A 13394-nucleotide genomic window follows, 5' to 3' on the forward strand; every position below is an offset into this window, starting at 1 on the left:
GCATAATATTAGTGGGAGACTGAAAGGCATAACCTCCTCATCAGCAATTTTGGGAAAACCTAATAAAAGGTAGAATGTTCATACTTTGATGGAAAAATTATGCCTCAGAGATTTATTCTAAACTAACACCCACCCAGAGTATGGAGATATTTATTTACTGAAATGTTCATTGCAATATGATGTTTAATGGCAAAAAAAAAAAGTGTAAACACCTGAAAGCTCACCCATAACGTGGAATATTATGTATCTTTTAAAAACGAGATTTCCAAATTAATTGTAATGACAGGATGATGCTTACTAAAATATGAAATAAAAAAGCAGGACTCAAAGTGTAAATATGTTTTGATCCCAGGATATATTTACATATTTTTGCATATGTCTGCATCTATGTGTGTATACACACATACAAGAGAAATATGACAACTCACAATATTAAAACTGGCTATCCCTTAGTTATAAAATTATCCACAATTCTCAATGCTTATATGCATTTTTAGTGTATCCATAAGGAAATTGCATTTCTTTTGTAACTACAAGGCAAAAAATAATTTTTAAAAATAACTTACAATAGGAAAGTAAGTTTTATTGGCTCTAAGAGAAAACCAAGGATGTCTAGAAGATAATCAAATTCACACTAATCTAGGCTTAACTTTTGTTCTTAATCTGCTATATTTTTAGAAATTTTTATAAAAGTACAGTTTTGAATATTAGCAGCAATCAACTTTCAAGTTTAACAAAAAGACACAATTTACATGATTTCTTCAACACAAGCATCAAAGAAACAAAGTCTTTGTTCTTAAGAAAACTTGAGCATCTAATAATCTGCAAGCAATAAAATTATATTGTTGTTGCTATTGTTCAGAAACAGTCCATTTACAAAGTGAGTTCAGGTTTATCCCCTAGAAATGCTTCATTCTAGACTGATGTCCCCAGACCAATTTTTATGCAAATTAATTAAAGCTAAAGCATTAGCTTGAGCCAAACTTAATTACCAAGGCTCCAAGAAACAATCATGTGATCTATTTCTAAAGAAAAGCGAATGGATTTTTGGATTATCTGTTCTAATGGTCCCCTCCCATAAGTATGGCTGATTGAGTTCACTGTATGAAAAATATATACATAAATTGTGGAATTCTTTGTGTTCTTTTGTTTCCTCAGCCAGGCGGGATTAGGGCAGAGGACAGTGGGGAGAATTCAACTAGTCCGAATGTGAAGAGGGAAACATAAAGCTTGCCCCCATGGGGCCAAGAAAGCAGGATGGAATGTGAAAGGTCTGCATGCACTGAGGAGAAAGGCAGATGGGCTGGAAGCCCTGGGAGGAGTCATTAACACACAGCAGGCCTGGGTGCAGGGCAAGGCAGTCAGGCGTACCTTGTCTTTGTGCAATACGCCAAAGCCTGCCTCGTTTTCAAAGCTGGACACCTTGTTTTGTTTCTTCCCCCATTTTTAATTAACTTTATTTAAGAAAAATGAGAAAAAAAATTCTATTTCAAGAAAAGATTGTCAAAATATGTAAAGCACACAGGTGAAACAGATCAAGAGTAGAGACAGGTTTAGAGGGCAAGGAAGAGAAATATTCCAAGAGATATTTGAAATAGCACTTTATCCTCAAAGTGAAGGGTCAAGCCTTACAAGTCACAGAAATTCCCTGGTGTTCATCAACAGACTCAGGTTGCCACCTCAAGCAGGCCCACCTTTTCAGCAGTGCCCCAGGCTCTATTAAATGGGGACCTGCTCATTCTTGATTGAATTCCTCTGAAAATTTATCAAGTGGAGCACTGGGACCAGGGGACACACAGGAATACAGATTTTGGCCTTTTCCCCTCTCTGGATGCTCTACTCTTTCCCTTCATGATATAGACGAAGCCAGATCACAAATAGTAAGTTAAAGGTCCTTGCAATGACCTGGTGCGATGATTAGGTGCAATGGCCAGTTCCCTATAGCAACAGTGATAGAGAATGAAGCTCACTCAATAAACAAACAGTGAAGGTTCCCTCTCAGTATCATCCACCCAATAAACAAACGTCAATGTGACTGGAAACTTCATCTGAAGACATAGCTATGAACCTAGGAGATTATCTCATTCCACAGCCTTTTTTCTTTTCAATAGATGATGAAATTAAAGGTCAAAGAGGTTGTGATTTGCCTAAAACATCCAGTTATCTTTATTCCCATTCCAGGGTTCTCTGCAACAAATATAATGTGTGGAGTGCTTAGTAGCATACAAGACTTTACCTTGTTGTTAAAGGATGCAAGAGAAAGTAAGTTATAGTCCTTAATAACTATTTACAGACCTTGATGAGTACTCTAATACAGGTCCAATTAAATAGACATTGATTGATGACTTCTTATTAAATGGGTGCTGGGCAGGAAAATATGAATAAAACAAAATTTCTCTCTTAATCTGGGAAGAGAGACAAACACAGACACAACTACATCACGGTGTGATCAGGATCTGGATGGTAATTAGGAAAATTCATGTGTATATATCTAAAGAGTCATAAAGATATACACTTAAGGTTTGTACATTTTACTATATGCAAGTAGATCTCAATTTTAAAAGCTAAAAAGCAAAATAAAGACATTTCCAGGCAAAACAAAAAGAAAAGAGGGATTGTAGTCAGGTAGAGCTGGTTATGATTCTTGAAAGCAGAACTGAGATCACAGCACTTACTTTCCAGAGGTAATGTGATGATTAGAGATTACGTGTGAAGTGTCTAGGGACAGTCTGGCATTTTTATGGGATCAATAATTTGCAGATTCACTTACATCTTCTAGGCCAGTGCTTCTCAAGGTTTAACTTGCATGCAAATCACATGGACATCTTGTTATACAATGCAGGCTCTGATTCTGTAGGTCTGTGATGAGGCCTGAAATTCTGCATTTTTGAAAAGCTCCCAGGTAATTCCAGTGTTGCTTGTCCATGGACCATACTTTTGTTAGGGACAAGCTGCCCCAGGACCACCCCCCTCCCCCAAAACAATGCAGCTGACCCTTACTCCGAATACTCTGCAGCTGCATTCCTGGACCCTTATCTAGGCACTACAGCAAGGTCGCCAGACTTGCTTACAGCCCTCCGGGTGGCATGGGGGAGGTCATGAGAAACATGGATAAACCTAAGTTACACCTTCTTGTAAATTCCTATATTGTAAGCTGGTCACGAGATGATATGTGGTAAAGTTAACCGACAAAGAACCCCAGGGTCTCTCTCCACCATATAAACCCCTCATTTTGTAAGCTCAGGGCTGCCTCCGCTGACTGTGGTGGAGCAGCCGGGCAGGCTAATAAACTTACTCGCCTGACCTTGGGTCTCTCTCTCTCTCTCTCTCTCTCGTTCTTTCTCTCAGCTAACCTTACAACTTTGAGTGGCAATGGGGAAGAATGAGGATGAATGGCTTTTTTCAAAAGTGGAAAGGTCTTGATCAAGTTCAAATTTTAAAAGGCCTTTCTGCTATCAAATCACAAAATAGAATATAGGAGAAGAAAATGAAAGATCCAAGAGACAGATGATATATCCCTAAATGAGGAAAGAAGGCAGGAGACTAGAAAGTGGGAAAACCGAAATATTTTGCAGAACCATAAAGATGGCATTTCATTAAACTTCAGGAGTGATGGAAGAAAATAATCAAAAACAGCTTGAGGTTTTTATATTCAATGATCAAATAGATAAACATGCTTTAGTTTTAATTATTTTATTGGATCCTTTTGATTAAAATTGAGCTCAGGAGGAGTGGATATCACACAAAAAACATAATTTTTCCCTTATCCAGGTCATGCTAGCAGAGAATGAATCAAGGGGAAGTCGTATCATGGGCAGTTTAAAAATAATTGTATCAGAGAGGAAACTGTAAGATGAGGGGTTACATAAGTCAGCTTTGCTGCAGTAACAAATAACCCCAACAGTCTCACTGGGGGCTCAACAACAAAGGCTGGTTGTGTCTCTACTTAGCCCGGGTTGGCTGTGTTCCACATGCTTTCCGTTCAGGATCTAGACGAAGGAACATGGTTTATTAGGAGCAAAAGAGCTGCAGGCAACATACAATGGATCTTAAGGCTTCTGCTTGGTTGCAGTACACATGATGTCTGTTCCAGTGCCATTTCTAAACAAGTCACATGAACAGGCCTGTGTCAATGTGGTGGGAACATACTCTTGTCCCACAAGGGCTGCTGCGTGTCACATTGTCACAGACAGGGAAATATAATCCTCTTTTAGGAAGAAGTAGAGACAAGTTGAAACCATAATGCCACCACAGGGATGGACTCAGGCAAAGAGTCCAAGCTCCTCTGAATCTGCTTTGCACCTATAACCAACCCTAGCTCTAGAATGTTTTTTAAAAAATTCCATAGTTAAGTATCCTCAGCACAAAATCTTTCATTAGCCCGAGGCAAAATGGCCAGATTTCAATTTCCTCTCTTAATGAGCACTTAAATGTTTTAAATGCTACAGGGGAGGGTAGGAGGAGAAGCCAAGGGGTGTGGAAGAAAAACCATTACTAGATAATCAACCTAAAAGTAATCAAGAGTTGGCTGAATTCTCTCCTGACCTTTGCTGTATTTAGTATGTGTCCTAAGAGAATGGTTGAACTGTAGCAGGACGAGCCGCAGACAAAACTTCTCAGACCCCAAGTTGTAGAAGGAAGGGCTTTATTCAGCTGGGAGCATCGACAAGCTACTGCCTTAAAATCCGAGCTCCCTGAATGCACAATTTCTGTCCCTTTTAAGGGCTCACAACACTAAAGATTTCACATGAAAGGGTCGTGATTGAGCAAGCAGGGGGTACGTGACAGGGGCTGCATGCACCGGTGGTCAGAGTGAAACAGAACAGGGCAGAGAGTTTCACAATATTCTTCTATACAATGTCTGGAATCTATGAATAACATCGGTTTCTAAGTTATGAGTTGATTTTTAACTACTGGGTTTAGGCCAGGCAGGCCCAGGCCTGGTTTCGGGCCTGGTGCAGGGCTGCCTGTCTTTGATTTTACTTCCTTGTTTTTTTCTTAAAACAGGTACTGAGTATAAAACAATATAAAGCAATATGAGAGGGTCTCTCTCTTCCCTCATTTCCCCCTTTTGAGACTCTCACTTTTTCTTAGTGGGAGTTCTCACTCTTATTTTTGCTACTTATTTTTTTTGTTCAATAGATTGATAGTGATTCATACAGTACACTTGTGCTGAAGCATTTTGGTGAACTAAGGTAGCGATGAAGATTTTTTATCATTTAAAGAAGCATAGGTAGCAAATAAGGGAGCAGTAAGCAGGTTTTTATTACTATTATAACTCCTATTATAAGAGTTTTAAGTCCTCTTAGTGCTGGGAACCACCTTCTAAACATGGCTTTAGGGTTGAATCTGTGCTACACTTGTACAGGCACATGTGTCAGTTTTGTCATATTTTTAACTATGTCTTTAACTACTTGCCTTTGATTATCTATGTGTAGACAGTAATTAGTAAGGTTAAATTTCTTATAGACTTCTCTTTTAGCTGCTAGCAAGTACTTGAGAGCTAATCCATTTTGATAGATAGCATTTCTTATCTGAGTTTTTTGCCGGGCCACAACAGTAAAGGCTTGACCGGTTTTATTAGTGATGATTTCTAAAACAGCTTGCAACCGTATGATTCTGTTGAGCAGGTAAATGGGGGTCCAGTATTCCTATGAGCCATCTTGTGTCTAAGTGGCAGGCCTATAGTATTGTATAATTTTTTTTTTAGTGGGCCATTTATCATCTTTTTAATTACTTATGGCTATGCTTCATTTTCTGCAGGAAGCATAGACAGGGAATGCCTAGGAGTTCGCCTGTTTTTATGGGCAGTAAAAAGAAAGATGGTTTAATGGTGCCAATAACACAACTACCTGTCCACTGGTCAGGCACCTTAGCATAGGCTCTATGTCTACATATCCAGTATAACCTGGTAGGGTCAGGCTAGTCCTGGTGGAATTCTGGGTGGGCCTAGATAGTCTGCAACCTTGGAAATTTACTGAATAGATCTCTTTCTGTGTAATTGGAACTCCACCATGTAACTGTTTTTTGCAGTATCATTATACAGTTTTTGCTTTAGACAACTAAGTCATCTTACAGAATGAGTGAATTATTTTCCTGTTTTTTGTTTTTGTTTTTGTTTTTTTTAAGCTATGCAATAATTGAGACTTTTAGAACTTAGAAATGATCAGGGTGATTCTTTTGGGCCGAGAATCCATCAGGAACTGGGTCTGTAGGCACTAATTCTCAGGCTTCTTATGGCCATTGATCTCTTATTACAGTTTTTCTACAAACATAACATGAAGTGACATTTAGAGACTGGGCTACATGCTCAGCTAATTGCAAAAAACAAATTTTTAGTCTTTCCTGGAATCTTAGGTACTGGCACATTTAGTTCATCATAGAAAGTCTGAAATACTGGTTCTGGAGAGCGTCTTTGAACCTCCTTTCTTATTAGGTTGTTTACGCTAGGGTCTAGTCTTTTTCTATCAATGCCTAATGATACATATTGTTTTTTTAATTTTATTTTGGGTCTGAGGGGTTTGTGATGACTAATTCTAAAGGGTTACAGTTCTCACTCGTGCAGGAGGGGCTGACTTTTCTTTTTTGAAGCCTAACAGGATCTTTTTAATCTTCTTTTCAAGTAGCCTAAATGACACAAGACCAGTATTGACACATTTTACACAAATGTGATTCTTGACAGACATACTTTTTTTTTTGCTGTGTAATTTTTTTCCCCTCATCTAGAGAACCGCATCTTATTCTATGCTGCTTACTATCAATAGCAGCACAAGTGTCAAATTTTAAGGTTACATTTTTGGGGACCTCTCTTTCTTCTGTTCTAGCTATTACTTTACTTGTGTCACCTAGAAAAGGACTAGTCCTTAATCTTACTTTAAAGACTGTGATCATGGGGGGTTCAGAGGGGTCATAGCACACATCGGGCAGGTCACTTCCTGGATTACATACTTTGTGCTGAGTGTTATTGTACGAACAGGTTCTTTTTGGAGTTCCTAGGCATTTATAATAACTATAAAATAATAGGACTGTAGCAATCTTTTGTCTCACTTCAGTGATTTGATGTATATACTGGGAACAGTTCTCAGTCTGAGGAAGGTCAGTTGAAGTCTTTACTGTACAAGTCTAAATTTTAAGGAAAATGAGTCCTGCGATGAGTTTCTTCATGCTTCAGCCATGTGTGGACCAGTCAGCTTCTGGGTGTGACTGGAGCGGGGCTTGTCGTCTTTTTCAGAGTCACTTTGCAGGGGTAGGTGAAGCTGCTCCTATCCACGTACAGCTCCTAGTCTACTGATGTTTAAGGGTGGTCTTGGAGGTTGGGCCTACTAGAGTAAACTCAGTCTAACACCTCTACACAGTTTATGTTAAACTGGGCTCTCTGATACCAGGAGTAAGGTGGCGGGGTTAGGGTGTTGCAAACTTCAATGGTTATGTGGGGATTTTTACAGAGCAAGCTTTGGTATCTAGTTAGTCTAGCATTCATTAGCTAATGGTGTCCTTTGGTATTTATTAAAATCACCACAGCATGGCAGGACTTTATGTTTAGGTTTTGCCTAAGAGTTAGCTTATCTGCTTCTTGTGCTAACAGGGCTGTTGCTACCAGGGCGCTTGGACATGGGGGCCAGCCTTTGGAAACCTCGTCTAGTTGTTTTGAGAGATAGGCCACTGGCCTTGGCCAGGGCCTTACAGTCTGGGTTAAAACTTCAACTGCCATTTTTTCTCTTTCTGACATATAGAGTGTAAAGAGTTTTGTCAGGTCAGGTAGCCTCAGGGCTGGGGCCAACATGAGTTATTCTTTTTAACTCATGAAAAGCTCGTTGCTGTTGGTTGTAATAGATGTAGTTTATCTAATCTACATTTTTATTGACTGTCATCTACTAAAATATTGACTTAAATCCTGTAACTATTTGATTTCAAGCTTTAAATTGATCTGGTATTCCTTGTGGGGCTCCAGTTACATCTAAATAGATGTGAGAGTTGAAAGACCTATAAGGGGCTTCTCTGGCTTTACGATGTCTTATTTTTTGTTTTTCCTCTGGTTGATGAAATGCCAGGGTGAAAGGGACAGCCAAATGGACTAAAGCACAAGTGCCACTCTAGTTATTCAGCAGAGTGCCCAGTAAAGGTCCACCACAATACCACCACACATCTGCTTGGGGATGAACAACGGCTGACTGATTGATAAGCTCTTGAAAATTCTTAAGCTTACTGCATCCCTTCAGGTCTCCAAGGAATGCTAAGTCTCCTCCTTGCTGTGAGAGACACAAAGTGAACTTAGTGTTGGGAGACAGAAGCTGGATGGACCTCAGGTGCTGACCTGCAGGGACTTTGGGATATAGCAGAGAGAGCTTGGCATGATTTATTACTCCAGGCTGTAGAATTTCGGAAAAGAGCTACCACGCAGCCTACGCCTGGTCGACTGGAGGACCACCTTAGTGGAAGGGGGACAATTAGGGCCTCTGGCCTGCCATGTGCACAATCATAACAATTGCTTTTGTTTAATGTGCAGATGGAATATTTGATCCATTTCAACCAGGCATTTGCATTCTTGGTATGCTGTCTTAATTGCCAAAGTTTGTTTTAAGTCTTTAACTTCTATGATCCTTTAGTAAAATGAATGTTTCCTTTAACACCTAGTTTTATTAGTTTTTAGACTAAAGAAAGCTAAATACTATTTTATATTTAATAATGTTTCTTGTATGATTTTTATAGTAGATAAGTTAAATTTTACTTTTATATTAGTGTGTTATTAATGTTAAACTTAATTTTAATAAAACCTTGTAGACATATTTATCTAATTTTTTATGTTTGACCATAAGGTAAGATTTTATAGACTTTTTTTAACTTTTTATAATTTTTGTTAAAGAGCAGGTTGATGCTTTAAGAAAAACCTGTCGCATTTTTACTTTAATGTCCAGTTCACAGAAAAACTGGGTGATATCTTTTTAACTTTAGCTAATATGTTTACACACAGAATTTTCTTTACAATTAACGTTTTAAAACTTGCTTAAATTTTTAAAACAATTTTTTTTTAACTTTTTAATGTAGGTAAAAATCCACATTTTTATGTCCTTTTATAATTTTTTTACTAAAGGTATATTTTACTTTTCTTATACACCTTGCACATAAACTCTTTCTTTAATGGTACTCAGGAGGCCTTATTACTTTTAAATTATACAACTTTTTTTTTTTTTTTTCTATTGAAAATTTTTTTTTTTTTTTTTTTTAATTATACTTTAAGTTTTAGGGTACATGTGCACATTGTGCAGGTTAGTTACATATGTATACATGTGCCATGCTGGTGCGCTGCACCCACCAACTCGTCATCTAGCATTAGGTATATCTCCCAATGCTATCCCTCCCCCCTCCCCCCTCCCCACCACAGTCCCCAGAGTATGATATTCCCCTTCCTGTGTCCATGTGATCTCATTGTTCAATTCCCACCTATGAGTGAGAATATGCGGTGTTTGGTTTTTTGTTCTTGCGATAGTTTACTGAGAATGATGGTTTCCAATTTCATCCATGTCCCTACAAAGGATATGAACTCATCATTTTTTATGGCTGCATAGTATTCCATGGTGTATATGTGCCACATTTTCTTAATCCAGTCTATCATTGTTGGACATTTGGGTTGGTTCCAAGTCTTTGCTATTGTGAATAATGCCGCAATAAACATACGTGTGCATGTGTCTTTATAGCAGCATGATTTATAGTCATTTGGGTATATACCCAGTAATGGGATGGCTGGGTCAAATGGTATTTCTAATTCTAGATCCCTGAGGAATCGCCACACTGACTTCCACAATGGTTGAACTAGTTTACAGTCCCACCAACAGTGTAAAAGTGTTCCTATTTCTCCACATCCTCTCCAGCACCTGTTGTTTCCTGACTTTTTAATGATTGCCATTCTAACTGGTGTGAGATGATATCTCATAGTGGTTTTGATTTGCATTTCTCTGATGGCCAGTGATGATGAGCATTTTTTCATGTGTTTTTTGGCTGCGTAAATGTCTTCTTTTGAGAAGTGCCTGTTCATGTCCTTCGCCCACTTTTTGATGGGGTTGTTTGTTTTTTTCTTGTAAATTTGTTTGAGTTCACTGTAGATTCTTACCTACAACTATCTGATCTTTGACAAACCTGAGAAAAACAAGCAATGGGGAAAGGATTCCCTATTTAATAAATGGTGCTGGGAAAACTGGCTAGCCATATGTAGAAAGCTGAAACTGGATCCCTTCCTTACACCTTATATAAAAATCAATTCAAGATGGATTAAAGATTTAAACGTTAGACCTAAAACCATAAAAACCCTAGAAGAAAACCTAGGCATTACCATTCAGGACATAGGCGTGGGCAAGGACTTCATATCCAAAACACCAAAAGCAATGGCAACAAAAGCCAAAATTGACAAATGGGATCTAATTAAACTAAAGAGCTTCTGCACAGCAAAAGAAACTACCATCAGAGTGAATAGGCAACCTACAACATGGGAGAAAATTTTCGCAACCTACTCATCTGACAAAGGGCTAATATCCAGAATCTACAACATTTTTTGCATAAATTTTTTTATAACATTTTTTCTTTCACGACTTTTGCAGACAATTTTTCAACATGTCTTAACTTTTTGACTTATTACATTTTTTTCTTTAAACACCTAGTTAATTTATTTCAGGACAAGAATTTACTATATAACAACACTCTTTTTACATAAATTTTGCCTCCCCCCCCCCTTTTTTTTTAAAGCGAACTTTCTTTATGTCTTTGGACTAGACTGTCTAAGGCCACAAGATTAGAAGTTTCTATAATACATGTTACACTGTTAACTTTTAGCAAACTTCACTTTTGTTGAAAACCTTGTAAGTTTGGGATTTCAATTATCCTTTGCTATTAATAAGACCTTGTTTAGTCTGAATTAACTTAGAATTGGTATAGATGGCCTCTTTTTCTCTCTGCTGGTCTTTCCTTGCCTCTGCCAGCCACTTATGCTGCTGTTCTCTTAACTGCTGTTGGGGGGAAGGGGGTCTAAAACTAGCTGTAACTGTCTATGTACGGAAACTGGCCTGGGTGCCTTGGCTTACAGGTTACCTTGTGCCATACTTTTGAAACAAGGGACCTGTCCAGGCTTCCTTCTGATGGCCAACCTACCTCTAATGCTGGCCAGTCTATTTCACACAAAGTTCTAAGTTTTCCTGGTGTCACAGTAACACCGTAATCTCCTTTAAATTCTTTCTTGAAATTTTTTAACATAGTTCCTAGTAGGGTGGGCTTACTTACACCGGACCTGTTTTTGTTTTTTTTTTCCTGAGACAAAAATACCATGCTCACACCACACACACTCACCACAAGACAAAGAACGGGTATGGAGGGCACACACACACTTTTACCATTTATAGTAAACCAAAATCACGAAATTCAAAATCCGAGTTCCAAAAGATTCAAGACAAGTCAAAACCAAAACCAAAGTATCTAGCAATTCAAGTCAAGTCAAAACCAGAACAAAAGTGCCAATGCAGGCACACCATGGGTGATCAGGCCACTCTTCCACTCAGATGGAGTGGGGCAAGTTCCAAAGACTAGTCTTACCAAGTTTCAGATGTCCGGACTCCAAGTGCCAGTTCCTTCCCATTGTTCAGCCACTGTGTTAATCCTCCACGGGGGCCTGCTACGCGCTGCTCTGGCAAGGCGTTCCACTGCGGCAATTTCCTACCCGGGAGTGCTCTTTGGATCCTGTCACTCAGACTGGCCGGAGTCCCCCACAGGATGCTCCATAGGGCAGGCCTAAGCCGCCTAAGGGGCTGCCTCAGCTGTCCGTCAGTTACCTCGTTTCTCCGTCAGGGAATCAAGAAATGTAGCAGGATGAGCCACAGACAAAACTTCTCAGACACCGAGTTGTAGAAGGAAGGGCTTTATTCAGCTGGGAGCATTGGCAAGCTACTGCCTTAAAATCCGAGCTCCCCAAATGCACAATTTCTGTCCCTTTTAAGGGCTTACAGCACTAAAGATTTCACATGAAAGGGTCGTGATTGAGCAAGCAGGGGGTACGTGACAGGGGCTGCATGCACCGGTGGTCAGAGTGAAACAGAACAGGGCAGGGAGTTTCAGTGTTCTTCTATACAATGTCTGGAATCTATGAATAACATCGGTTTCTAAGTTATGAGTTGATTTTTAACTACTGGGTTTAGGCCAGGCAGGCCTAGGCCTGGTTTCGGGCCTGGCGCCAGGCTGCCTGTCTTTGGTTTTACTTCCTTGTTTTTCTCTTAAAACAGGTACTGAGTATAAAACAATATAAAGCAATATGAGAGGGTCTCTCTCTTCCCTCAGAGCTGTTATCCCCCCAGTTCCCTTGTGCCCACATTACTCAAGTTTTTTATGCTCTGTTGATGGAAAAATGAAAGTGCAAGTAGTGTTTTCATTTTCTAGGAATCCTCACTATGGGAAATATTTGTATCTTAAAAGGAAATTAAATGTAGTTAACCCATACAGCCCAGAAATTATTGTAAAATTTGAAAATTTCCAGGTTGTGTCCTCTATCCATATCCTGTGCATTCATAAGCTAAGTAAGTATGCCAATTTCGCATCAGTTTCCAAAAAAAAGATTTTTTCCTAAATTATCAGGATATTTCTCAGAAAATAATTGATATAAATCTGATGATTAGAAAAATTGTATCTTTGCCCTTTGGTTTCAAAACTGTTCTCTATCTCTCCATGCATGATTAAAGCATGGTTTCTGAAGGTCAGGAATAAAGCTACGGTCATGCATATCACATTTCTTTTATTTTTCAATCACTGTTTTGAACAGGACAAGAGAATGATTCAACGAAGAATGAAATAAAAATTGAAACAGAATCGCAGAGCTCATATATGGAAACAGAAGGTACTGAAACCAAAATATATTGTTATCAGAGAATGAGATGAAACTATGAATCATGACTTCTATATATACCTGTGTGTGTGTGTGGTATGTGTGTGTGTTTTAGGCAACGATTACTGGAGGATAGCAGTAGTGTTCAACTTGGTGTACCTATTGAAACTTGAAGGGGGAAAAAAGAACTCTAACTTTCTATACCATAGTCACAGTATTCTCTCAATGATTCCAACTAAAACAACCCTGAGTGTCCGTCTGTCTCATTCTATTTAGAACTTTCATCAAACCAAGAAGATGCCGTGATTGTGGAGCAACCAGAAGTGATTCCATTAACAGATGACCAAGAAGAAAAAGAAGGTGAAAAAGGTAGGACTGCTCTTAAATTAACCCATCAAGAATGGAGAGTTTCTTTGGATTCCTGCCTAGAATTCAACCATCAAAGTTATTCTCATGCAATTACAGTTTGTAAAGGGGGAAAACGAACATTTCCTTAACCCCAAATCTCCGTTTGAAAGTAGAGTAAAATCTAGAAGTA

The 13394-nt window shown here is 38.8% G+C and overlaps 1 protein-coding gene and 1 long non-coding RNA gene across 15 annotated transcripts in view; one reads left to right on the forward strand and one right to left on the reverse strand.

The window, feature by feature from the left end:
- The window catches only part of LOC134809177 (uncharacterized), a 101173-nt gene extending 89165 nt beyond the window's left edge, over nucleotides 1–12008 (reverse strand). For both annotated transcript variants that reach the window (XR_010154261.1, XR_010154260.1), the window contains exon 1: nucleotides 11578–12008. This is a non-coding gene — a long non-coding RNA (uncharacterized LOC134809177). The remainder of the gene's footprint in view (nucleotides 1–11577) is intronic.
- MACROD2 (mono-ADP ribosylhydrolase 2) overlaps nucleotides 1–13394 on the forward strand; it is a 2047165-nt gene that overhangs the window by 1967522 nt on the left and 66249 nt on the right. For 7 of the 13 annotated variants that reach the window (XM_024352108.3, XM_024352106.3, XM_024352107.3 and 4 more), the window contains 2 exons: nucleotides 12794–12868; nucleotides 13133–13225. In XM_024352108.3, the coding sequence (XP_024207876.1) occupies nucleotides 12794–12868; nucleotides 13133–13225 (168 nt within the window). Of the gene's footprint in view, nucleotides 1–2181; nucleotides 2263–12793; nucleotides 12869–13132; nucleotides 13226–13394 lie in introns of all 13 variants that reach the window. The other 6 variants (XM_063803019.1, XM_063803020.1, XM_063803021.1 and 3 more) reach the window with 1 other exon arrangement.

Source organism: Pan troglodytes, chromosome 21 (assembly GCF_028858775.2).
Source record: "Pan troglodytes isolate AG18354 chromosome 21, NHGRI_mPanTro3-v2.0_pri, whole genome shotgun sequence".
Taxonomy (NCBI): Eukaryota; Metazoa; Chordata; class Mammalia; order Primates; family Hominidae; genus Pan; species Pan troglodytes.